Below are 26,904 nucleotides of genomic sequence, written 5' to 3'. Positions count from 1 at the left end.
GTTTATCAGACTGACGCGTGTTGCTTTATTAACTCAATAATTGCTGGAATAAATTGTAAATGTCTCCCAAGGATGACAGCAGCATATAAAATAGGGCTGGACGATAATTTAATAACAATATATATCAATCGATAGACGTGTGGCGCAATAGGGGAAAAAAATGGTTGATAAAAGTTGGTTATAGAGACAGTTTTCCTTCCTTCCTCTTAGGCTATTATATTAGTTGATGCTGCAGTCACTGCTTCCTCTCAACCAATCGTAATCGTGGACCCAGGCACACCGTCATAAAGCGCCGCCCTCTCAAACCACAACACAGAGCACATGAATATGTCGCAGCAAGGAGCGGCGCAGGAAACTGTCCCAAAACGGGGTTTTACTAGTTCGCCAGTCTGACATAAATAAACCACAGTGATTTGTAAAATTTGCAAGGAACCAGTAAAAACAAAGTCTGGTAACGCAACCAACTTGTTTCATCACGTAAGCCGCTCACACCCGAAGCAGCGCGAGCTGCGCGGCTCCGCGTCATCTTCTTAGGAATCTTCGTCCAAAACAAAGCAGGTATATCAAGCTAAACTGGGCTCCCTTCTTTGTGATAAAATGACAAATTGTCCATGCGGCATAAGGACAGCACGCATGCAGTAACATGCTTCATAGTGATGGATATGCTGCTGTTGTCTGCAGTTGAAAAACCTGGCTTCAAACAACTACTTGCCACTCTTGATCCGCGAAATAAATTTCCGGGTCGCAAGTTTTTTTTCTAACAGCGCTCTCTAAATTGTGTAACGAGTGTGGGGATTCAGTGCAACATGAGCTGCAATCTGTGTCTTCCCACGCCACAACCTCGGACCTCAGCCCTGGGTCACGCCTCTCAATTAACTATATAGAAAGAGGATGGAACCTGAGGAATAACTACTGTACTATTCCCACCTAAATAGGCTATTCTATTTGTTTATTTATTTTTTATATTTATTTTGGTCATTTTACTGGTCACTTTAGTTTATATAAAATCTATAAATAAATTCTATAAATGCTTTTCCTATCTAAGTGAGTTTCCTCTGAGTGAGGACACGAAGAATTGAGAGGAGAAAGAGGGAAAGAAAACAATAGTAACAGTATATGAATAAAACAGATATTTACTTTAGACAAATGTTTTAACTTTGGAACAGAATAAAGGTGTAACATATTCAACAAATTAACAGTTACTAATGTGGTTTAAAACAAAGAAATAACTTCTATTATAATCTTATACAAATAGACAACACCTACAAACACACAATTAAAAATAGTTGGAATGGAAATTAATTTACTGAATTTTATGTATTTTTACAGGTAGTGAAAAAAATGAAATGAAGCAGCATGTGTACATGACTACAACTGATCTACGTTAGGTCAGATGTAGTCATGTTCACTTAAACATGCAGCCAGCTGGAGCAGCTCCCCGTCTTCAGCCGTCAGATGGCTGCCCTCCTCTGGGTCAACCTCCTCGTCCTCCACGTCTAGCTGGTCCCCTGCCTCTATACAAATATTGTAGATGATGCAGCAGGCGCCGATTACTTTTAGGGCAAATGTTGGGCGGACCTCCAGCGCCCTTAAGAAAATGGAACGCCACCGTGTCTTTAGACCACCAAAGGCACGCTCAGTGATGTTTCTCGCCCTGGCGTGGTGCCTGTTGTAGCATTCCTCCACTTGGACTGTACCAAATATAAAATTAACTTGTAATTTAGGTAATATGCTGATATGTCTTAATCTTCTATCCAAATAATATAATGTATGCATCAATTGTGTGTCATTGTTGGCTTTATTTAAGGACAAGAAGGTAAGAGATCTTACTGGCAAGCTGTTTCCCTATAGGATGCGCCGCAGGCCAGCCAGTGGCCATCCATGGGCCTTCTGGATGGGCAGCAGCTGAAGGAGGAGGATGATGGTGGCCCTGTTTAGCCTGAAGGCTGGTTTCAGGTCCCCTGTATTAAAAAATATTTGGAGGATTGGCACAGAGGTGTTTATCCTCACATATTTTGTTTCTGTTTGTTCCTGTAAATAAAAAATGCCAAATGTTACCATAATTGTTTTTTCAATTCTCACCTTTTCACACCAAAAAACTATATGTGGTTAACATGCAGATTATTATAGTTCTCAAGAAAGAAAAGGTAAAATGTATAGTGTTGTATAGTAAATGTAACAAATGGCTTCCCTTCTCTTGTATTTCTACCATTGCACTGAAACAATGAGCTGAACTAACTGCACATAACTTACAGATTAATCACTGTAAAGGTGGGCGGACAGAAATAACTTTTCCTTTCTTAATGATCAATGCTCTGAAGGTCAGTAGGTGCAACAAATTTGCTTAACCCTACTGCCTTTACTGTTACTAATATATTAAAATTATGTTTTCATTTTAATTATTTACAGAGAAATAGTCACAATTTAAATGTGATCACATGTTTAATACCATCCTCAATGTTGTTGTTTTTAAAGATAAAAGGAGGAAATAGGCTGTCAGTCTTAAAATACCTACCAGTTGGCACAGTCGCTAAACGTCAGACTTTTTTTTTAAATTACGCACCAGTAGACGGTTATTTAACTTACCACTGTGATCTCTGCACTGTCTCGAATCAAGCTGCGACTGCGGTGTATTCTTGCCAAGTTGTCAGTCTGAAGAACGCATGCACGGCTCCTATCTTCGCACTTTGTGCTCGATTAACCAGCCTTGAAAACCGTGACGTCAGACCACTGTTGTGAATTCGTATTCTCAAAGAAAAAAATCCCTATTCTCAAGCAGCCGCTGATGCATGTGTTCATGAAGAGTAAAGCCCAAATTTAAACTTGAAATTTGTATTTATGAGTTATTGAAGTTGTAACTATTTAAACTGTATGTTCTATCTTTTGAATGCAATTTCAATTATTATCAGTTTACAAATGTTTGTTATGCACAACTTCTGACTAATATGCACACATCTGTCCTTTTATGTACAAGTCTATTTTGGCAGTGACCTTACTTCATATTTCTCCCTACGTTTTGTCTTGAGCAAATGAAATGCATGCTCAACTGGGTTGAGATCTGGGTGGTTGACTCGGCCATTGCAGGAATATTCAATTCTTTGTTTTAAAAAAATGCTTGGGTTGCTTTTGCAGTATGTTTTGGATCATTGTCCATCTTTACTGTTAAGCGTCGTCCAATCAACTTTGCTGCACCAGGCTGAAGTATAACCCTATACACTTCAGAATTCATCCAGCTGCTTATGCCTTCTGTCACATTATCAATAAACACAAGTGACCCAGTGCCATTGGAAGCCATGCATGCCCATGCCATCACACTGCCTTCACCATGTTTTACAGAAGATGTGGTGTGCTTTGGATCATGAGCTGTTATAGTTCTTCTCTAAACTTTTTTCTTCCCATCATTTTCATACAGGTTGAGCTTAGTTTCATCTATCCAAAGAATGCTATTCCAGAAGTGGGCTGGCTTCTTCGGGTGTTTTTTGGCTAAGTGAAATCCGGCCCTTTCTATTTTTGAGACTGATTAATTGTTTGCACCTTGTATCAGTATCTAAATCTACCATAAAAAGAAGACTTCATGAGAGTAAATACAAAGGAATCACCACACCTACTTCCTAAAGAGTGTTCATCAATTGAGTGGATGTTGTTAAAGTTTTTTTCCCTATAGAAAGGATTATGCGATCATCCACCACTATTGTCTTCTGTGGATGTCCAGGCTTTTTTGAGTTCCCAAGCTCACCAGTGCACTCTTTTACTCTCAGAATGTACCGAACTATTGATTTGGTCACTGATAACATTTCTGCTATCTCGCTGATGGATTTATTTTTTTTTCAGCCCCAGGATGGCTGAAAAAAGACCACCTGTTGTATGTTCAAAGCAACAGCATCCTAATGCAAACTTCACAATTGGAATCAACTCCAGACCTTTTAACTGATCAATTGATGACAGCCCATGCAGCCTTGTTATTTATTTTTGTCTTCTGAGTCAATTGTCCAATTACTGTTGGTCCCTTGAAAAAGAGGCAGCTACGTATCATAGAGCTGTAATTCCTAAACCCTTGCTCCAATTTGGATGTGAATACTCCCAAATTACAGCTGAGAGTCTGGACTTTAAGCCATATTGATTATATAATTGTATCCTTAATAGGTTTTAATAAACAGCTAAAATAACAAAACTTTTGTTTTGTTACTTTAGCTTTTATTTTATTTTATTTAGTCACTGTCCAAATATTTCTGGGCCAAACTGCACATTCATCCCCCACCTGAAATGGCTGTGGAAAAGGTTTTGGGACTTGCAGATGTCTCCCTCTACTGGTGCAACAAGGTCAAAGAACTCATCTTGACCACTGGTGGTAAAATGTCAAAGGTCTATCCTGCAGTATTTTATTGGCAGAGTGAGCAGTCTGAGGTGACAGAGTATTGGCATGCCATCTAGATGATTTTCTTTGGGCAGGATCAGAACACTTTGCGATTAATGTTATCCCTGTACTTAAAAGTTATCATGTTCTTCACAGCCCACATGAAAAGCAGATTTCTTATGTGGGGATGGACGTTGCTACTCTGGGTGGTGTAGAGCAGGTGCATCAGCAAAGTTACATTGACAACATATAAATATTTCATTTACAGACAGCACGGGCTGTACAGGTACAAAGGGAGGGGCTTTAATTGCCCTGATGGAAAATAAAATAAGAAGGTTTTCCCCTCTATTTTGGCAATCTAAGAAAATCAGACATTTTGTAAGAAGCACACTAACAGGAGAAACCCTTGCCAGGTCAGATGGTATTGACAATGCATTGTTCTTCGCTACGCTCTACACTGAGCTCACCACTGGTGAAACTGATCTCAAGTCTCTTCCCCTTATATGTGTTTTGATAATCATACCCTTTTTGACGCACTCAGGTCTACAAAACAGGTTACAGAAAAGATTAGAAATCAGAAGCATTAAAGAACTCTTACAGGCAAAACAAAATCAAAGAGGTGTGTTGGTCAGAAACGAAGTCACAACTTGCTGATTGTTCGACTAAGAAAGGTGCGTCCGTCCTTATGCTACACACAGTGGTGGATGAGGGTGTATGGATATTGTGATGTTATATGCATTGCTGTTATGTGCAATGTTTTTTTTTTAATTATTATTATTTTTAATTTTTTGCGGCTTCTAGTGGCTCGCTTTTATTGACAGTAAACTGACAGGAAGGGGGTGGAAGAGGGGGAGAGACATGCGGCAAAGGACCGCGGGTTGGACTCGAACCGGGGTTGACCGCGTCGAGGACTAAAGGCCTCCAAACATGGGGCGCGCATGTGCAATGTTTAACATTAAATTGGTTGTAGTTTTTGATTGTTATAAGGTTTACCGATTCAGCTACAGTTAAAATGCTAATGTGTTTTCATAAACATTTGTTTTTTGGTAACTGTCATATCAGTCCAGGTAAAGTCTTCATCATTGTTCACTTTCTGTTTAAAGAAAGAAGGAGAGGGACTTCCGGTTTTGTGACTGATGGAGTAAGACGTGGGGAAGGGAGCTCCTGCAGACTATCTTTTTTACAAGGTGTATTTGGACATTTCCGTGCACTTTACAGATCCTCTTGATCTTGCAACTACTCTACTACAACCTAAGATGCCTCCGAAGCCAAAAAATACGAATAACTCAACCACTACGATAGCGAGGCCTAGCCCGCTGCCTGCATCCCCGCCTCAGCCTGCTAAAACCGACACAACACGGGACACGGCTACTACCGGGCGACCGCCTTCGGAAGAGGTTTCTATAGCCCGGAATGTATATTCACCAGACTTTAAAGCCGAACTTCTCACTGCGCTTCGTGCAGAGATGGTGGAGATTTTCAAGACGGAATTGGAAACGGCGTTGACTAACAATCTGACTCAGATTAAATCGGAGCTGCACGGCGTGAAGACCGAGCTAAGTGCTAGCATTGCGGCTATCAAGTCGGAGGTGGATACACTAAGGGCGACTGTTGCGGACATGGAGGGACCGCTGTCGTCATGCACTGACGATGTTGTCTCACTCAAGGGTAATTTGGCCAAACTTTCAGCGCAGGTCCTCGCTCTTGACCGCAAATGTGAGGACCTGGAGTCAAGATCTCGGCGCAACAACATTAGAATAATAGGACTACCAGAGGAGCGTAAACCAATCACAGCAGATACGATTTCCACCCTGCTAAGAGACGCCTTCAACCTGGAGAAGAAGCCGGTTGTAGACCGGGCGCACCGATCTCTACAAGCAAACCCGAAGCCCGGTGAGCGGCCCCGTCCCATAATAGCTCGTTTACATAATTATGCAGACTGCGCCGATATCCTACGACGTGCCAGAACCCAGCAGCGGGTCACGGTGGGGGATTCCACAATTTCCATTTTTCCTGATTTTACCGCTCAGACTGCCAAAGCCCGTGCAGCCTTCAATGACGTCCGACGCCAGCTCAGAGAGGTTCCAGATATACGGTTTGGGCTCCTACATCCAGCTCGGCTCCGCATCACTAGAGGAGGCGTCACGAAAGAGTTTACTTCACCTATGGAGGCATCTGCTTTCGTAAAAACACTCAAGACTAAATAAATTCGGTTTCATCACCTTAAAGTTAATCTCGGGTTCGAGTGTTACAACCAAGTTTCTACATCAGCGTATTCAAAGTGGCTTTTTTCAATGTTGGTTCTACTGTACAGCTGAATTACTTCAGTTCTGCATAGTTTAATTCGATGTAAGTGGGGCCGTGCAGGGCATAGAGGAGTTAGATGACATGTTATGCACCTGCTCTGTTATAAGTTGCATTTCAGTTTTCACATGTTTGCGGGAGCCCCAATTGAGTTGGGGTGAATTGAGGATGACTGTTTGGTCCAAAACCTTAAGTTTAGTCTTTAGACTCACGACTCCATTTGGAGTTTGCACTGGTATCCCGTCGTTTGGGGATGGGGTAATGGTAGGTGCTATCCGGGGTGGGATGTTGGAGGGGGGTTGTAGCAGTTCAGACATTTTATCTTTTATTTATTTTGTTTATTTTTCTGTTCGTTTGTTTTCTTTCTTCTCATCCCTATATCTGGTGCATGGGGGCAAAATCGGGCTGCCTCCTCAATGTTAACTCATATCTCACATGGCTAATACAAACAATTCAAATCTTCAGATTTCGCCCAGACCTCGCTATCCCTCTCAATGGCGATTTAACACTTCACTATTATCAGATGGTAAATTTCACAAATTTATTACGGACGCGATAGAGGATTTCATTAACCTTAATGACTCTGTATCGGAACCAATCTCTAGAGCACTCTTGTGGGATTCTTTGAAGGCATATCTACGTGGTCAAATAATTTCATATGCTGCACATGCGAGGAAAATGAGAAGGTCAAATATTCAGAAGCTTACTTCTGATTTGAAATTGGTTGACCAACAACTTGCAACCACCCCGTCCGACAGTCTTTCTAGACGTCGTTTGGTCTTACAAACTGAATTGGACCTTATCACAACTAATGAGGCGGAACGCCTTTTGCTTTATTCTCGTGCTAGGTACTACGAACATGGCGATAAGTCCAGCAGATTGTTAGCTCACCAATTGCGCCGTCAAGCCGTGTCACGTTTAATACCTCGCATTAAAGATAGGTTGGGGGTCCTGCAGGAGGACATGCAGGTTATTAATTCGTTTTTTTCATCTTTCTTTGAGTCACTATATAAATGTGAACTCCCACCTGATTTGACTGATATGCATATGTTTCTGGATGAGCTTCAGTTTCCCTCATTGAACTCAGAGCTGATTGACCATCTTGAAGCTGATCTTACTGTTCAGGAGTTAAACGCTGCCTTAAAAAACATGCAAAACAACAAGGCTCCAGGACCCGACGGGTTCCCTGTTGAATTTTTTAAAGCTTTCCAAGCCAAACTTATCCCATTACTTCATTCTGTCTATGTTGAGTCCTTATCAGTCGGTTCACTTCCCCCCTCCTTAAAACAGGCTTCTATCAGTGTTCTCTTAAAGAAGGACAAGGATCCTGACCTCTGTACCTCCTATAGGCCAATTTCTTTAATGAATGTGGACACAAAAATTCTCGCAAAAGCTCTAGCCCGGAGACTCGACCGAGTTCTCCCAACAATTATCTCCAAGGAGCAGACTGGCTTTATAAAGAGGCATCAACTTTATTACAATGTTCGTACCTTGTTAAATGTTGTTTATTCCAGGGAGACAACGGCCACCCCCGAGGTTGTCATATCAATCGATGCTGAAAAGGCGTTTGATCGGGTAGAATGGAGTTACCTGTTTGCTGTTCTAACTAAATTTGGACTAGGGGAAAATTTTATATCATGGATACGCCTTCTTTATACACTGCCCTGTGCCAGTATTATTACTAACAACAACCGATCCGGATACTTTTTCTTAAATAGAGGTTGTAGACAGGGCTGCCCCCTGTCGCCCCTCTTGTTTGCTCTTGCAATAGAACCTTTGAGTATTTTTCTGAGAACTTCTCCCAGGGTTAAAGGAATTGTCAGGAGTCGTGCCGAACTAAGGCTATCGTTGTACGCAGATGAATTACTTTTATACATTACTGACCCAATAGGAACCTGCCCCGCTATCGTCAAATTCTTTCACAGATTCGGTCAGTTCTCAGGGTATAAAGTTAATGTCGCCAAGAGTGAATGTTATCCTGTTAACGATTCGGCACTGCGACTCTCTCAATCTGATGTTCCTTTTAAGATGTGCCCCTCGGGTTTTCGGTATCTTGGGGTCAACATAACCAGATCTTTTAAGTCTTTGTACCCAAAAAATTTCCTCCCACTCTCCCTAGAAATTAAAAATGACTTCCAAAAGTGGGGGTCCCTCCCGCTCTCTTTGATTGGGAGAATAAGTACTGTTAAGATGAACATCCTGCCAAAATGTCTGTTTCTTTTTATATGTCTACCTGTATTTTTACCAATAAGTTTTTTTGAATCATTACATGCAGCTATCTCTCACTTTTTGTGGAGTGGCAAAACACCCAGGGTTAGACAAAAAATACTTCAGAACTGTAAGTTCCATGGTGGTCTCTGCCTACCAAATTTCCAATTCTATTACTGGGCAGCTAACATAACTAAAATTGCTTTCTGGTCTAATTCAGTTGACGTACTTTGGTGTCAATTAAAAGCAGATTCATGTTCCTCAGCCTCACTTTTGGCTCTACTTACAGGCCCAGTCTCTTTAAATCCATCTGGCCAAACCAACAACCCCATAGTTGCAGATACCTTGAGAACATGGTTTCAATTTAGGAAACATTTTAAATTTACAGATCCCATAGTCCTTACTCCACTTTTAAAAAACCCAATGTTTAAACCCGCTCTTACCGACCAAACCTTCTCCCTGTGACATGATAAGGGACTAAAATCTTTCAAGGATCTCTATAGGGAAGGATTGTTTTGCTCTTTCACTGATTTGGCTTCTGAAATGTCTCTCCCCCCCTCCCACTTATTAAGATACTTCCAGATAAGGGCTTGTGCGAAATCCTTATTTCCCAATTTCCCTTACCTGTTACCAGAACAATCGTGGGGTGAATTTGTACAACTTAATCCCTTGAAAAGGTCGTTAATATCAAAGGTATATAACTCGATTCAGTCATTTGATTTCTCCCCAACTACAAACATTAGGAGAGCTTGGGAGGATGAACTGGGGCTGGTTTTTGATGATCGCTGGTGGGAGACAGCTTTGACAACTATTCATAAAACTTCTATATGTGCCCGCCTGACTTTGATACAGTTCAAAGTGATATTCAGATGTCATTATTCAAAAACTAGGCTTGCACAGATCTTCCCAGATATGGCAGATGTTTGCAACCGATGTGGAAACTCACCCTGCAATCTAGCTCATATGTTTTTCACCTGCTCAGCCCTCACAAATTTCTGGCAAATTAATTTTCACACTGTATCTATTGTACTTTCAAAAGCTATTGACACTTCGGCTCATACTGGTATATTTGGTCTCCCAGAGCAGTATAGTTGATACTCCGCAACAGAGTTGGAAGTGATAGCTTTTACTTCTTTGATCGCAAGGTGCCATCTTCTCTTTAACTGGAAATCAACGACAGCCCCATCCAGCACAAATTGGATAAAGGAGGTCATGTCCTTTCTGAAGGTGGAGAAAATTAGACATACAAATACTGGAACCTTGAATAAATTCTACTCTAAATGGCAACCATTTATTGATTTTGTGGCTTCGATGTAAAATTGTAACCCCCACGCACCCCCCCTTTTTTATTTATTTATAGATATATATTTTTATTTATTTTTTTATTTTTATTTTTTTGGGTAGACATGTTTTTTTTTCATTAATAATTCCCTTTCATTTTTTCTTTCTACCCTTGTAGTTCTGTATGTGTTCTTTGTTCCTGAAAAGGTGTACTATACAGCTAATGCTATAAACCAGGGAAGTAGGGGTCATAAACTCTGAGGTCCCCTGTAGGATGGTTTTATGTTCACTGAAACATACTGATATCATACGTTTATATGATATCTGAAGCGTGGCCAGATCATAAGAACATCAAGCCTGTCATCTCGTTCTATTTGATCTCATGTACTACCACTGAAGCATAGAACAGGTCAGAGTAGTGTTGGGCGCTTCAGCTTCATAATTTGCTTTAAGTGTCTTGTACTTGTTACTTTGCTCATATAGTTGTGCATTTTCATGGAACTGTAGGCGAAAATTTGACCTTCATATGTACAGTAATGCTTATTGTATGTATTGTCCCTGTTATAAATAAATAAAAAAAATAAAAAAGAAAGAAGGAGATTGTTAACTTTCTCTGAGAGAGCAGGTGTTACTGCGTGTTATCGCGAGACAGGTTGTGTGGGAGAGTAGTTTAAAATTATGGTGGTTCAATAAATGGCAGCTGGATCTATCTACAGAGTGGTTTTCAGGACTAATGACGTAAGAACCATACTATATTGGAACCACGCTGAAATGAAATGAGTTCCTCGGATTAACCTAACCTTTCATAAACATTTACCTGCCTCGGAGATGGTTGTGACACACCTGTGGCCGAGCACTTAAGCAATTAATGGATCGGAAGGATGACCCAATACTTTTGGTAATATAGTGTAGCCTATCGATACCGACACATTTAAAGGGTATATTTCATTCCATAAATTTAATATTATTAAATCAAACTATCTCATAATGTCCACAGTCAGTTAGAGTGTGTGCAATGGAAGTCCCAGATGAAGACCCTGGGTGGAATCATGGTATACTCAGAAGTCTCACTCACTCAATAGCAGAGGCAGGGTGGGATTTAGATGAGGACAGCTCCTTTGTCACCAGCCGTAGCAGAAGCTTCAACACAAAAACATTAAAACAGTTTTTGAAATATTTTTTAAAATATATTAAAGCCTCAAGGCATGGTTCACTTGGTAGCAGCCAAAAAATTCAAAATACAACAAGTCTCAATATCTGAAGGGAGAGAAATGTCCCTTTTAGCATGTCTTTGATAATGTTGAACTATATTTCTTTGTAATTTCTAACAATGTTTACTCTGTGTTGCTATGAAAACTATTAGAGGTGGAGAGTCGGATGACATTTTCCCCGTTACTGTGATTAAGTAGTATATTTGTAATTTTCATAATTTTAGTATAGGTATTGTACACATATTCACAATCAAATCAGTTACAAAGTAAATAAGGAGATTAAAAACATCAAAAGCATAAAAGACAATCTTTTAGTGATTATGGGGTAATAGTGGTGCAGAAGCTAGAAGTTTGTTCTGGAACCGGTGGGTTGCCAGTTCGAACCACTGCTTTCACCGTCTAAGTCGTTATGTCCTTGATCAGGAAACTCCACCCGCTTTGCCTGTTGTCGGTGGTCAGCGGGCACTGTGGCGGCGATTTTATGGCAGCCCTGTATCTGTTAGTCTGCCCCAAGACAGCTGTAATTACAATGTAGCTCACCACCAACAGCAGATGAATGACTAAATGTGGTGTAAAGCACTGTACAGGCCATTTATCATTAATTGACTCACACAGCCAAGCTTATTGTTTGGCTCATTGTAACTATGATATAACATTTCAGCAAATTTAATATAGCAAAGCAAGAGATTGTCACTTTTGACACAGTACCACAAGTCCTACAGTGATCTTTTTATCTGTGCTGAAATCCCAAGAAGACAGGAGCCGAGAGGTCCAGGCACAACTGCAGCTGAACTTAAACTGTAAATCCTAGGGCCTCACATACAAAAGAGTGTGTAGCTCTCATAATAAAGGTTGGCAGTGTGTAAAAATCCTGAAACTTCCAGAGACCACAGCAAAGCTAGAACTTGAAACGGCACTGGAGACCCATGCTTCTTCCAAGATTTCCTTTTTCCCAGTAATGCTGGGCTCAGTTAAAAAATAATTTCCCTGGGCAACCGGAACTGGTTAATAAAACACTCACATCATAATGAGCAAGCAGGTCAGTAGGATCTCTGAACACAAGCTCCCTCTGCATTCTTCCACCAACGATGTCCTCCAGCAGTCCCAATGCTGCCACCATTCCACAATTATGCGCAATGCTATGCAGCTATTTATGAACGTGTGATAGATTCCACTTTAGGAATCGAAACACCTGTTATATCATGAATGAATCTGCTGATCTGACCTCGTCTTATTTTTCAGTAGGAATATATAGGCTTGTGAGATGATTCACATGCGTTTCATACGCCTTGACAGTGCACTGTGCATTTCCATCTACATGTGACAAAAACAGAGGAATATTCAGTTTACATTTTATTGAGGTTGTTTCCATAATTTTAAGGTGTGTTACATTGAGGTTAAATGTGATTCCATTTTTCTGTACAGGTTTACACCATTGGAGTTCTAAAAAAAAAAACTTTTGTTCAAAACTTTTTATTGTTTGTAACTTTCAGTACTTTGTAGTTTTTAATTGTCCAAGAAGTTTGTGTTGCTGCCACATTTTTTCACAGCAGGTCTTGTGGCAAACATCCCAAGAAGGTTTTTTTTTTTTAGACTTTCTTTGAACAAAAGAATTCTTCTTGCTAGTTTTTCATTAAGGCCAGATTTGTGGACTGCACAACTAAAGGTTTCCCTTAAATAAATTCTCTCACCATAGCCATTTATCTGAGCATTTATATGGAAAGCCTTAAGCCTGTTTAATATTTCGTTAGAACCAAGAAATTTGTTCTTATTCTCAAGGTGGAAAGTACGAGACGTTTTGGCTCCGACTACAGTATTTTTCGGACTATAAGTCACACTTTTTTTATGGTTTGGCCGTTCCTGTGAATTATTCTCAGGTGCCACTTATATATATACATTTTAAATGGTAAATCATACTGACTAACATGAACCAGGTAGTAAACATTACTGTCTATAACCACAACAAGGCACTACAGGCTTGTGAAAACTATATCCTGCTCCTCTAAAACTTAAAAATTAGTTGAAACATTAACTTATAGGCAACAAAGACAGAACACATGTTTGCATGTTGTTTTGCTGTTTCAGTCTGCATTCACGCAGCACAGTGTTGCGTGGTGCAGCTTGAAAGGAGAGCCCAGACCGAGACAGAACGAGACAGAAGCTAATAACACCGAGCGATGGCTTACAGGTCTGATGTCCGGGCATTTTACAACTTCGCTGATGCTGCACGTGAGCTTTATGTTGCTGTCAAACATCTGTGTCGTACTGTTAGCTTAGCACGTAGCACCGCTATGCTAACTGTCTAATTTCAGCGTAATTTTGACAACTTTCCCAATGATGGGCCATTGCTCTGAAATGCGCTGACGATAACTTTTTTTGGGTTGGTGGTTTGTTATGCTAATTTACCCCATTCAACCTCCCAGGTATGTTTCATATTATTCAGCCGATTGTGGATGCAGCTGTGCAATTGAATAAGTTGCTTTACCAGATTAAATGTCTTTTTAGCCTTGGATTGCGTGAAATACATTTCTAAATAAATGTGACTTATAGTACAGTGCGACTTGTGTTTTTTGCTCTCTTTATGACACACTTTGTGACTGATGTGACTTAGTCTGAAAAATACCATAGCTATATTTCACAAGAAACTGCTGAACTCCTAGAAAGCGCACTGTAGTATACCTCACACCCTCGGTAAGATTGTGGAAATTTGACATATCTTTTTAGATAGTCACCTGAATAAAATCAGTTCCAAGAACCTTGACACTACAGAGAAAACTCCCTCACCCATTTGATGTCTTTAATCATCTGTTCTTCAGAAAATCCAGACTTATTACAGAGCATGTTTGTTTATATATATATATATATATATATATATATATATATATATATATATATATATATATATATAAGTAAAAAACTTTCAGTTAAAGGAAACTAATTCCTACTAGGAAAATATGTCCTTAAGTAGTTCAACTATCCCCAAACAAAGTAACTGTGTACCATTTGTAGTGTTAAAGCACTCACCAACAAAGCAAGGAAGTCTGCAGTCATTAGCATGTAAAAGACCTGATCCCAGCCACCTGCAGATAACAGGCCGGCCAGCAGGGGTCCCACAGCTGCACCTATTATGATAAACACAAGCATGATCAATTATTTCTGTTCAGATGGAGCAAAAACCTCCAGTTTTGCAATATCAGTATAGTTTGGCATTAGGCAACCTCAAAATAAAACCACAAAGTTAAACATGATGAACTGAGAATTCACTCAATGCATTGCAGCCAACATAAGTATCAGAACTTGCTGTACCTGTAAGGTAGGTGATATCTATTACCATTGCTCTGTTTCATTCTGTTGGAAAAATGTGAATGTAATCATTTTATTTCTATCAAGTTACAGGTATTTGGTTTGTTTTAAGAGTTTGCTTTCAGGAAGGTTCTGTTATATTTAACCTTAGACAGGGAGAACAAATAGTTTTCCCAGATAAGGCTGCAACAAAGCTTGCTCCCATGTTTGTTTTCCACCCCCATGCTGTAAATTCCTGAAACCTTCTGACCCAACCCTCCTGACCCCCTCTTTGATGTGTGATAATAAAGACAGAAGGACAGAGATGACCCGGCGCAGACGTTCCTAAACTTTAAGGGAGTGTAGTTATCCGTTTGGGTATCCTCTGTCCTTTTCTATAGAAATGTCTAAAACTTGTGTTGTGTGGTTTTCATTCTAGGATAAAAGGGGTTATCTTTAATAACCCTACCACATTCTTTTCTAACTGCCAGTGAAAGTCAACAAGCAGGAAGGTGTGGTTCTATTATCACTCTGTGCAGTTTGAGCTCTAATGTCAATTTGGGGGTCTCTACTAGAAATATCATATGGTAGGCTATAATAAGTTTTTTTGGTCTTCTCAGAATTCATCTAGCACACCTCACATGTTAATCACTCCACAAATTTCAGCTCTTATGGTCCCTTCTCCAATCTAAGGGAGGTAAGCACACTTTGGTTGTAATTCTTCCCTTTACTTCCCTGCTGGAATGCAGTCTGTCAGGTAAGGCTGTGGTTGAAAATGTACCCACTTGTGCTAAAGGACATGTATACAGTGTCCAGTTATTTTGCTTGCTGCTCACCCACCTCACATCTAGTTTGTGCAACCTAAGGTACCGTTGATTCATCCTTACATTGTACTAGGTTTTCTGGAACTGGGAGAATTGAATAATCATGGGAAATTGTCAAAATCATCTTGTGTCACAAACAAAATGTTCAGGCTGTAGGTGACTTGAGATGGGTGACTGAGCTGCACCAGCACTTCCTGAGGTTTGATCAGCCAGCTCCCCTAACCCAGACCCACATGCTGCAGACACCCTCACCCGTCTGTTCTTCCACCCAGAACAGCACATCTTTCGGCTCTCAGCTGTCATCCATCCCCGCTGCTTCAGATGACTCCACTAATGGTCGCCCCCTCCACCACGCTGTCCTTCTCAACACTCCAGATGAGGAACATTATGAGGAAGACCAAACTGAGGAAGGCTACAGGTCCAGATGGCATCAGCTCCAGGTGCTGTGAGGATGAGCTGTGTGGAATCATGGGGCAAATCCTTACCAGCCTGAAGCAGAGAAAAGTACCACAGATGTGGAAAACCTCCTGTGTGGTGCCAGTGCCCAAAACGGCACACCTCAAAGACCCCAACAGCTACAGGCCAGTAGCACTAACATCACATCTGATGAAGAACCTCGAGAAATTGATCCTCAACCATCTTCACCCCCTGGTGAAGCCTTCATTGGATCCCCTGCAGCTTGCCTACCCTCTTGGCATTGGGGTGGATAATGCCATTGCCATTGGACAGTGGACCTTGAGCTTTGTGCACTTGTTCCAGCAGAACCACATCATGTTAAATGCAGGGAAAACAAAGAGCTGGTGGTAGACTTTCGCAGGTGCAGATCCACCTCTCTAACACAGGTGAACATCTAGGGAACTGATGTGGACTCTTATAATTACCTGGTTGTTCACCTGAACCATAAGCTGGACTGGACTCATAATACTCATCATCATTGCAGGAAGGGTCAGATCAATCTCTAACTGCTGAGGAGGCTGAGGTCTTTTAGAGAGCAGGGGGCATTCCTGAAGACCGTCTTCAACTCTGTGGTGGCACCAGCCATCTTCTATGGTGTGGTTTGCTGGAGGCGCAGTTTAACTGTAGCCGAGAGGAAATGGCAGGATAAGCTCAATAGGAGAGAGCCAGTTCTGTCCTGGGACGTCCTTTGGACCCAGTGAAGGTGGTGGGAGACAGAAGGACTTTAAGAAAAATCCCATCACTGATGGACAATGTCTCCGACCACATGCGTGAAGCTGTAGCAGGGCTGGAGAGCTCTTTTGGTGACAGACTGCTGCATCGGCTCTAAGGGGCGCTTTCTTCGATTACTTCTCCCTGCTGCAGTCAGACTTTATAATCTTTGTAAGATTTAAACAGATATTATATTTGTTAACTAATACAGGCTCTAACTCAGCCATTAATTTTTGACACTGTACCCCAATGCTAAGGTACCTTTCAAATGCCATAGCTGGGATGCTGCTGGACTATGATACATAGTGCATATTGTATAAGCTTTGTACGTTATGGAAATCGTACGTTAAAAAATATTGCATACTCTATTATGGTGTGTTAGTGGGAAAAATAACTTCAGCCTATAGACCTATTAAATAACTGTTTTTCCTTCGGTCAATTTATTTATTTTTCCTTATATTCTACTCTTGGTGTTTTCTTTAGAGCTAACTTTAGATTAGACAGACAATTTTCGTTCCTAGTATTCATTTTTCTTTTCTCATCACTAATCGTGTGTTTGCCACTGTCGCACCCAAATTTCCCCATCGAGGGACATTAAAGGAATTCCTATCTTGTTTAAAAACTTTGTTCTTAATTCTAAACTGTAAAGATTTTTAAATTGTAGTTATAAACTACAACATAATCAAAGAGGCAAAGAGTAGTAAGTAAATAAATGAGTGTTGAACAAAAGCCAAATTTAGAAATATCCTGTCCAGGATTAATGCTGAAAAACTAGTCCAAGACTGGACCACTGTAATTCTTTACTATCAGGTAAAAAAAAATGCAGTTTGTTGCATTCAGCTGATTCAAACTGCTACAGCAAGAGTTCTGATGAAAATGAAAAAGAGACTATGTGTTTCTCTTATTTTAGCTTCCCTTCGTTGGCTCTCTGTTAAATCAAAAATAGAATTTAAAATTGTCCTTCATATGTAATCTTTGGACCACAGAGTCCTCAAAAAATAAACTTCTTAATCAATCACTTATCCCTTATGGTATGGAATTGGCCTCTGGTAAAGTAAAAAAAAAAAAACTGGTGGTATTTTTGACCAAGACATGTAATTTAAATCCCATATTAAACAGGTTTCCAGAGTTTCCTTGTTTCACCTCCGGAATATCACCAAAATTAGAAACATTCTGTCCAGGGGTGTTGCTGAAAAACTAGTCCATGCATTTGTTACTTCAAGGCTGGACTATTGTAATTCTTTACTATCAGGAAGTCCATAAAATGCAGTTCAAAGCCTTCAGCTGATCCAAAATGCTGCAGCAAGAGTTCTGATGAAAATCAACAATAGGGATCATATTTCTCCAATTTTAGCTTCTCTTCATTGGCTTCCTGTTATATCAAGAATAGAATTTAAAATTCTTCTTCTAATGTATAAAGCCCTTAATAATCAAGCTCCATCATATATCAGAGCTCTGATTACTCCGTATGTTCTTAACAGAGCACTTCGCTCTCAGACTGCAGGTCTGCTGGTGGTTCCTAGAGTCTCTAAAAGTAGAATGGGAGGCAGATCCTTTAGCTATCAGGCTCCTCTCCTGTGGAACCAACCCCCCGTTTTGGTCCGTGAGGCAGACACCCCGTCTAATTTTAAGACTAGGCTTAAAACTTTCCTTTTTGACAAAGCTTCTAGTTAGAGTGGCTTAGGTTACCCTGAGCTATCTTTGTAGTTATGCTGCTATAGGTTTAGGCTGCTGGGGGACATTGAAATCTATTTCCTTCATTTTGCTAAATTCTGCTATTCTCCAATTATTTGTATTTCAACTTTTAACTTAATGTTCTGTCAGTTTTTTCTCTTCATAGTAGCTACGACTGGCCTGGTGTTCTATTTAACTTTGACAAGATCCTGGAGGGCAGATCGGCTGAGCCACTGCTGTCAACAATCTCATCTTATAGGCGGTATACTGCTTGGCCGGGCTCTACTCGGCTCAGCCTGCTTTCTGGGCATTTTGTATAAATTTTTTTCCCAATCAGACTGACTTTTTTCATCCCTCCTCACGAGGTAGTAGGGCTGAAATGTGATGTGAACCGACAAATGTTCACTGATAGACCAAGGCAAGGTGAAATGAGAAGGTTTTCTCCAAGGAAGTCCAGAGTAACATAAAACTGAGATTGCATAAACAGAGTGGGTCAAAACGAAATATGATTTTACTATTTGCAAACCATAAACCACCAGTGAAGGAAAAAGGACACTTTTCTGTAGGCAGACGGGCGTACTGTACAGGGCAGTCAAACTTTTTTACAGTAGCAGGCCACACACTATCAGGTAGGAGGGTGCCCGAGCCCCAAAGGGGAGAATTTTGAAAAATAGAGTCTACCTGATGTATTTTGGAAGTTTTCAAGACTGGTGATTATTTAAAGAATAGAGTCAGAGTGCACGGTTTGAATTGAATAAAAAGCAAAAAAAGTGAATGATCAATTCTTCAAAAACAACCTTTGTTTTTTATTATTATTATTATTATTATTATTATTATTAAAACATTTTTTCACATGTTATCATGTTTTAACAAGATTTTTTTTATTATTATTTATTTATTGTGGAAGAAAAACATAATAATTTACAAATAGTATAGAATCTGTTCCATATTCTCTCATTTGTAGTGGTCAAAGAAATAACTCATACACACACACACACAGAAACGCACAGAGAAAAAAAAACGGGGTGGGGTGGGGAGTTGTTCAATCACATTAGGTAGACGGTAAGATGTTCAACGATTTGCAATAATTCACAAAAGAGCCCCATATCCGATCAAATTTACTATAGTTTCCCTTTGCTATAAGACCAATCTTTTCCAATCTGAAAAATGACATTACTTTGCGAAACCACAGAGAAATTGAGGGTGTCTCAGATGATTTCCAAAGGAGTAAAATACGACGCCTGGCTAAAAGCGTAAAGGCCAATACTTTAGAGTGAGCAGGGTCAGTTAAAACAGTATTAACTGGAAGCCCAAAGATAGCTAAGAGAGGGTCCATGCAGACCTGAGTTCCTAAAGCTTTGGAGAGAATGGCTGAATACTGGTTCCAGAAGTCATGGAGTCTTGGACACAAAAAGAACATGTGACTCAGGTTGCACGGAGTGGCATGACATCTGCCACACTGATCCTCCACTTGTGGGTAAATCTCAGACAGACGAGACCTGGAATAGTGAACTCTGTACAATACCTTAAACTGAATGAGCTTGCGCAGGCCGTACTGTACCGAACGTTAGATATTGCTGTCTTCCACTGCTGATCTGATAAAGTTATGCCTAATTCCAGCTCCCATGCCCTTCTAATTTTAGCCACCGACTGGATATCCAAATCTATAAGTTGCTTATATATATAAGATATAACTGACTTTTTATTGGGTTTAAGGGACAGCAGTTCCTTCCATGGTTGGATGTTTGGAAGAAAAGGATAAGAAGGAAAGAGAGCAGAAGTACAGTGTTGCACTTGAAAACAGCGAAATAAATGTGTCACTGGAAGATTTGTTTCCGAAGACAGATCCGAAAAACTGGAGAAAGCGCCATCCTTATACAGGTCTTTAAAGGTATTAATACCATGGTGTTTCCACTGCACATAGGTCCCATCGGTGAGACCAGGGGGGAATAAATGATTCTTTGTGATGGGCATAGTTACTGATGCGGATACAAACTTAAAATGGCTCCTGTACTGTGACCAAATCTTAAGACTCGATTGCACCACAGGGTTCTTTGTGAATCGAGAGAAATTGAGTGGGAGAGGGGAGGACAGTAAAGCATCCAAAGAAGAGGAGATGCAGGACAGGTGTTCTAACTTGCACCACAAAGGTTTTTGTGATTGAAACCAGTAGGTCAATTTGTGATTATGAGCAGACCAGTAATAAAACAAAAAATTAGGCAAAGCAAGACCACCATCAAATGTTAGTCTCTGTAACAGTGATTTCCTCACCCTGGGGTGTTTCCCTCCCCACAAGAACGATGTGACAATCTGATCCAACTTTTTAAAAAAAGCTTTAGGCAAAAATACAGGAGTACACTGGAAAAGAAAGAATAATAGAGGTAGAATATTCGTCTTGATTGTATTAATTTGACCGATAAGCGACAAAGGCAGACAATTCCATCTCTGAAAATCTGATTTAATCTGAGAAATCAAAAAGGTGAAATTAGACAAATGCAAAGAGGACAGAGTACGAGTTACATTGATTCCCAAATATTTAAATCCTGACGAGCTAAGCCTAAAAGGAATATCAGACTGTTTAAGTGTAAGACCTAACGAATTTATGGGAAAGCATTCGCTCTTAAGAAGGTTTATTTTCTAGCCTGAAAAGGAGCCAATTCTCTTTAACAAAGACACAATTGGTGGTATACTATGTAAAGGATCAGAGACATACAGAAGCAGATCATCTGCATATAAAGACAGTTTCAGGTCAAGACCTGATCGGGAAATGCCACGAAAATAAGGGAGAGACCGCAAAGCTATTGATACAGGCTCAATTACAATGGTGAAAAGTAGAGGGGACAAAGGGCATCCCTGTCTCGTACCTCGTGACAGTGGAAAGTAACCAGAGGAAATATTTGTGTAAACACTGGCTTGGGGTGAATTGTATAACAGTCGAATCCATCAAATAAATCGGTCCTTAAAACCAAATTTATATAAGACAGCAAAAAGATAACTCCACTCCACACGATCAAAAGCTTTCTCAGCATCAAGCGAGATAACTACCTCTGGACTAGCAGTAGAGTGTTGGGATAGAATCACATTCAAAAGTGTACGGATATTAAAAAATAACTGCCGACCTTTGATGAAACCATTCTGTTCTTCTGAAATAATAGAAAGAAGAATCTTTTCAAGGCGATTTGCTAGAATTTTAGCCAAGACTTTAACGTCCACATTATGAAGTGAAATAGGCCTATATGAGGAGCAAGATGTAGGATCTTTATCTTTCTTTAGAAGAACAGTGATTAGTGCTTGAGACAGTGTTGGGGGTAATGACCCACATTCCAAAGATTCATTATACATTGAAAGAAGTAACGGAGCTAATTTGTCAAGAGAGGTTTTAAAGAACTCAACCGAGAAACCATCCGGACCCGGAGCCTTACCATTGTGCATAGTTTTATTTGCGTGTTCAATTTCATCTAATTTAAGGGGTGCATCTAATTGTTCAGCCATGACAGGGTCGACAGTGGGCAATATTAAATCCTTTAGAAAAGAAGCCATTACAGATGCATCAGCAATGGATTCAGATTCATATAAAGAGGAATAATACCGTTTAAAGACTTTGTTCACTTCCTTTGAGTCAGAGACCAAGTTGCCAGCCGTGTGTCTAATTTGGGATATTAATCGAGAGGAGGCTTGACGCTTCAACTGATGTGCTAAGAGCCTACCTGGCTTATCGCCATGTTTATAATAAGTTGCCCGTGAGCGAAGTAGAAGGCGCTCAGCTTCCACTGTAGAAAGCAAGTCAAATTCAGTTTGCAAATTAAGGTGTTTTTTATGAAAATCAGGAGTTGGATTAATTACAATTTGTCTGTCTATGTCAGAAATTTGTGTTGTCAAATTTTGAAGTCTTGCTTTACGAACTTTGTTAGAATGAACAGAAAAGGAAATTATCTGCCCATGCAAATATGCTTTAAGAGATTCCCACAGCAACAACCTTGTGACAGTGCCACTATCATTAAAAAATAAATATTCATCAATTTTTGTTTTGATAAAAGGCAACAAATGTCTGATCAGAAAGCAGCAGAGAGTTAAACCTCCAGGGCGAGGAAAAAGAAGATTGGACAGTGAATTTGATATCAACACTAAGTGGTGCGTGATCAGAGATGACAATTGGATGATACTCAGATGACAATACTTTTGGAATAAGGGAACTATCCACAAAAAAGTAATCAATATGTGAAAAAGATTGATGTACCTGAGAGAAAAAAGAATAGGCTCTGGTAGTGGGATTAGAAAATCTCCAAGGGTCTAAGAACCCGTTCCGGATCATAAACTCTGAAATAGACTTAGACATAGAAGATTGTGTCAGGGAACGGGGATTTGAGCGGTCTAAGACGGGGTCAATAACACAGTTTAGGTCACCAAGCAAATATCAAAAGGTGAGTGTCAAGAGAAGGGAGGCTGCTAAACAGTTTATCTGCAAAACCTGGGTTGTCAAAATTGGGAGCATACACATTGACTAACAAGACTGGGGTGTTGTAAATGTTGCCTACAACAATCAAATATCTCCCATTTTTGTCAGCTTTAATCTCCGAAGCTGTAAACTGCACTTTTTTACTAATTAAAATAGCCACTCCCCTGGATTTCGAATTAAACACTGAGTGAAAAACATGTCCCACCCACGGACACCTGAGTCTAACATGATCCCTATCCCGCAAATGAGTCTCTTGTAAAAACATTACATCGCTCTTCAGACGCCGTAGATGTGAAAATATTTTAGATCGTTTAATAGGGCTATTCATGCCTTTAACATTCCAAGTCATAAATCTAATACCACTGTGATCTGCCATAGTAGATCAATAAAAAGTTTTTTTTTTCTTGTTTTCTTCCTTTCCCTTCCCCTCCTCCCTCCACCCACATCGGAAAAAAAAGGGGAAAAAGCGCACTCACGCACACACACAAAGCAATAATGAGAGTACAATATCGAAATAAAAAAAATAAAAAAAACATTAAACACATAAACCCCCTCCCTCCCGCACCTCGGACGTCCCCATCCCCAAACGATAGAGACGGCAGTGCACAACTCCCATATGGAGCAAACAAAACAGAGACGCTCCCGACTACAAAACCAACCATGACTAACAGGGACGCTCTTACAGAGTAACTTCTGATTATGTAAGGCACAAGAACAAATAAACAAAAAAGTATTACTTCCAAAAATAAAATAAAACAAATCGTGCGCAGTAAAAATAAACTCGAACTCACCAAAATGAAGACATCAGTCACTATCCTAAATAAAAATAATATCGTCTCGCTGTGCTTTACTGATGGGTAGTTATTGTCTGGATGTATGCCTTAGCCTTCTCTGGCGAGACAAAGTCATGTTGCACTCCTTCATATGTGATGCGCAACTTGGCCGGGTGGATGATCCCCCGCAGCGAACCTCACTGAAAGCTGCACGGGCTCGTGCAGTCTTAGCGGTGTGGTCGGGGAACACGGAGATGGTCATGTTACGCATCTTTATCTGCTGCCGCTCCCTGGCTTTCTGAAGAATCTTGGCGCAGTCCACGTAATAGTGCATCCTAGCAACTATAGCCCGAGGACGCTCATTGGGATTGGGTTTGGGAGCCAGAAATCTCGTCACGAAGCTCAGAAAGAAGTGCAGCCTTTGTGTCCATATCGACAAGTGGCATCTCGGATGATTCAGGCTGCGGCGACGCTCCACCATGGGCCGAGGACGTGGTGCCGACAGCAGGCCGCGGGTTAGGCTGGGAGGTACTTGTGTTTTTACTGGCTTTGCGCGACATCACGATTGTCAAAAACGAAACAATCTTACTTCGAACACGTTTGCTCAAGTGTTGAGATAAGAAAAGAAAAAAAAGAAAAAGAAAAAAATCAACTTAATGTGCCTGAAATATTGATTAATAACAAATCTCTGCATGAGCTGTGCTCGGTACGACCTATGCCATGTTCAGCCAAGCCGGAAGTCCTTTTAACAAGATTTTGAACAAATTTGCATAACATTAGTTGAATTTGAATTACTAGCACCATATAAAAACAGATCAGATTAGGTGAATATATGACAATTGACTAACTTCCAAGCACGCAGTGAGACAACACGCGCGCGCGCTCAAAAATCGGTCTCACACGCGCTCAGTTCCTTCTCTGCTCACGCGCTCGACCTGCTCATTCCATGCTCAACACCAGCTGTGCTGTGCGCTCGCTTGGCTGTTTCTGCGCGAGCGTCGTGCGAGAAGAGTTTTTCAGAGTTGAGCTCGAATTGGTTCCTGCGCGGTCAACCAGAAGGCACAAATACCGCTCCATTATATCATCGGGGAAATGTAGGCGGCGGCAAGAGCTGCTATAGACGGCGATTTGCCGCCGTTGACCGGCTACTTTTGATTGACCTGACTGTATTTGATAACCTAAATCGGATCCGATCAGATCAAAATGTTGTTCACAGACCCTTATTGAACCACTGTGTGCAGGAGGAGGGAGAAGGACAGTGGGCAGCTGCCACTGCAGATTACTGCAGTGGATCTAACTCAAATAACACTCCGCTGAATCAGCACAGCATGAATATCCTATATCCAACCTATAAAAATAATTTCACTACGGTCAAAAGTCCATGGTTTTGTGCTTTAAAGTCCTTATTGTTGTTCTTGCAATGGCTAAGGCAAATACATCCTAATTATGTAGAGTTACTTCATGTAGCGGTCCTCCAGAAGCAGCACCCGAGCACCCGCGTAACCAGGCCGGCTGAGTGATGGTTCGTAGGAAGCATAGCTCCAGATTCCAGCCCCCATGTCACCACCAACCCGTCTGCGTTTCTAACAAATCTTCCCCACTCAGCGACACACCCGCTGAGAAGCCGACCCTGGTGATTGGCAGCTCAATAGTTAGAAACGTGGCACTAGAGACACTGGGGGCTATAGTTAAATGCCTGCCAGGGGCCAGAACGGGCGACATTGAATCTTACCTGAAACTGCTGGCTAAGGATAAGCAGAAATACAGTACGATTGTTATTCACGCAGGCGGTAATGACACCCGGTCACGCCGATCGGAGGTCACTAAAGTTGGTGTTGCTTTGGTGTGTAAGTTTGCTAAAACTATGTCAGACTCTGTCATTTTATCTGGTCCCCTGCCTGATCTGACCACTGATGACATGTTTAGCCGCATGTCATCATTCAACCACTGGTTGTCTAGGTGGTGTCCTGAAAACGACGTGGGCTACATTGATACCTGGCAAACTTTCTGGGGAAAATCTGGCCTAATCCGGAGAGACGACATCCATCCCACTTTGGATCGTGCACCTCTTCTTTCTAGGAATCTGGCCTTATTAGTTCTCCTAAATGCTGACAACCCAGGGTCCAGACCAGGAAGCGGAGCCGTAGTTTAACACACCTCTCTGCAGCTTCTGTACTGTTACCCACCCATTACCCTATTGAGACGGTGTCTTTCCCACAGCCAAAACTTTACAGATCAAAAACTGATCTAAAAGGAACAAATCATAAAAACCTGATAAAAATCAATATGGCTCACCTTGAACCAAAAACTAAAACAATTAAATGTGGTCTATTAAATATAAGGTCTCTCCCTCCAAAGACTTTGTTAGTAAATGAATTGATTTCTGATAAACAGATTGATTTATTTTGTCTCACAGAAACCTGGCTACAAGAGGACTACGTTAGTATAAATGTGTCAACTCCCTCCAATTATTCAAATTTCCACATTCCCAGATCTGTGGGAAGAGGAGGAGGAGTGGCAACCATCTTTCAGTCTGATTTATTAATTAGTCCCAGGCCAACTAATAACTACAGTTCTTTTGAACATTTAACCCTCAGTTTTCCTCATCTAAATTGCAAAGCAATAAAACCTCTTCTGTTTGTTGTTTTGTATCGTCCACCGGGCCCTTACTCTCGGTTTTTGGATCGGTTGTCAGACTTCTTATCTGATTTGAGGATAAACACTGACAAGGTTATTATAGTGGGGGATTTCAACATTCATGTTGACACAGAATGTGATAACCTTAGTGTAGCCTTTAAAACTATCCTAGATTCAATTGGTTTTGCTCAAAATGTGCATAAACCGACGCACTCTTGGCTCCATACTTTAGACCTTGTGCTGACATATGGCATTGATTGTGAAGAATTAATAGTATTTCCTCACAACCCTGTCCTATCTGACCATTTTTTTATAACATTTGAGTTTAATCTAACTGAGTTCTCCACCCCTAAAAGAGGGTTCCATTATAGTAGATCTTTATCGGACAATCCTGCAAACTTTAAAGAGTTTGTCCCCCTCTTAATATCGTCAGTATTGCAGAAATACCTTGCAGATGGCAGCAATGTTGTTTCTTCCCATTCACAAATAGATGTCTTTGTTAACAGTGTGACTTCCTCATTGCGTTCTGCATTAGACAATGTAGCTCCCTTGAAAAAGAAGGTGATTATTCACGTGAAGCTGACTCCCTAGTTTAATTCAGAGCTGTGTTCCTTGAAGCACAATGTTAGGAAATTGGAGAGAAAATGGTGCTCTACACACCAAGAGGAATCCTACCTAATCTGGAGGGACTGTCTATTGTTGTATAACAAGACCCTTCGCAGAGTTAGAGCAG

General features: G+C 40.7%; 1 protein-coding gene across 9 annotated transcripts in view; it reads right to left on the bottom strand.

The window, feature by feature from the left end:
- The window catches only part of slc37a1 (solute carrier family 37 member 1), a 141,093-nt gene that overhangs the window by 70,678 nt on the left and 43,511 nt on the right, over positions 1 to 26,904 (bottom strand). For 5 of the 9 annotated variants that reach the window (XM_036138750.1, XM_036138752.1, XM_036138747.1 and 2 more), the window contains one exon: positions 14,383 to 14,480. In XM_036138750.1, coding sequence (XP_035994643.1) covers positions 14,383 to 14,480 — 98 coding nt within the window. Of the gene's footprint in view, positions 1 to 11,222; positions 11,288 to 14,382; positions 14,481 to 15,716; positions 16,542 to 26,904 lie in introns of those variants that run through there. The other 4 variants (XR_004931322.1, XM_021313334.2, XM_036138751.1 and 1 more) reach the window with 2 other exon arrangements.

The sequence above is a fragment of the Fundulus heteroclitus genome, chromosome 7 (genome assembly GCF_011125445.2).
Source record: "Fundulus heteroclitus isolate FHET01 chromosome 7, MU-UCD_Fhet_4.1, whole genome shotgun sequence".
NCBI lineage: Eukaryota > Metazoa > Chordata > Actinopteri > Cyprinodontiformes > Fundulidae > Fundulus > Fundulus heteroclitus.
This window is presented reverse-complemented; position numbering and strand designations above follow the sequence as displayed.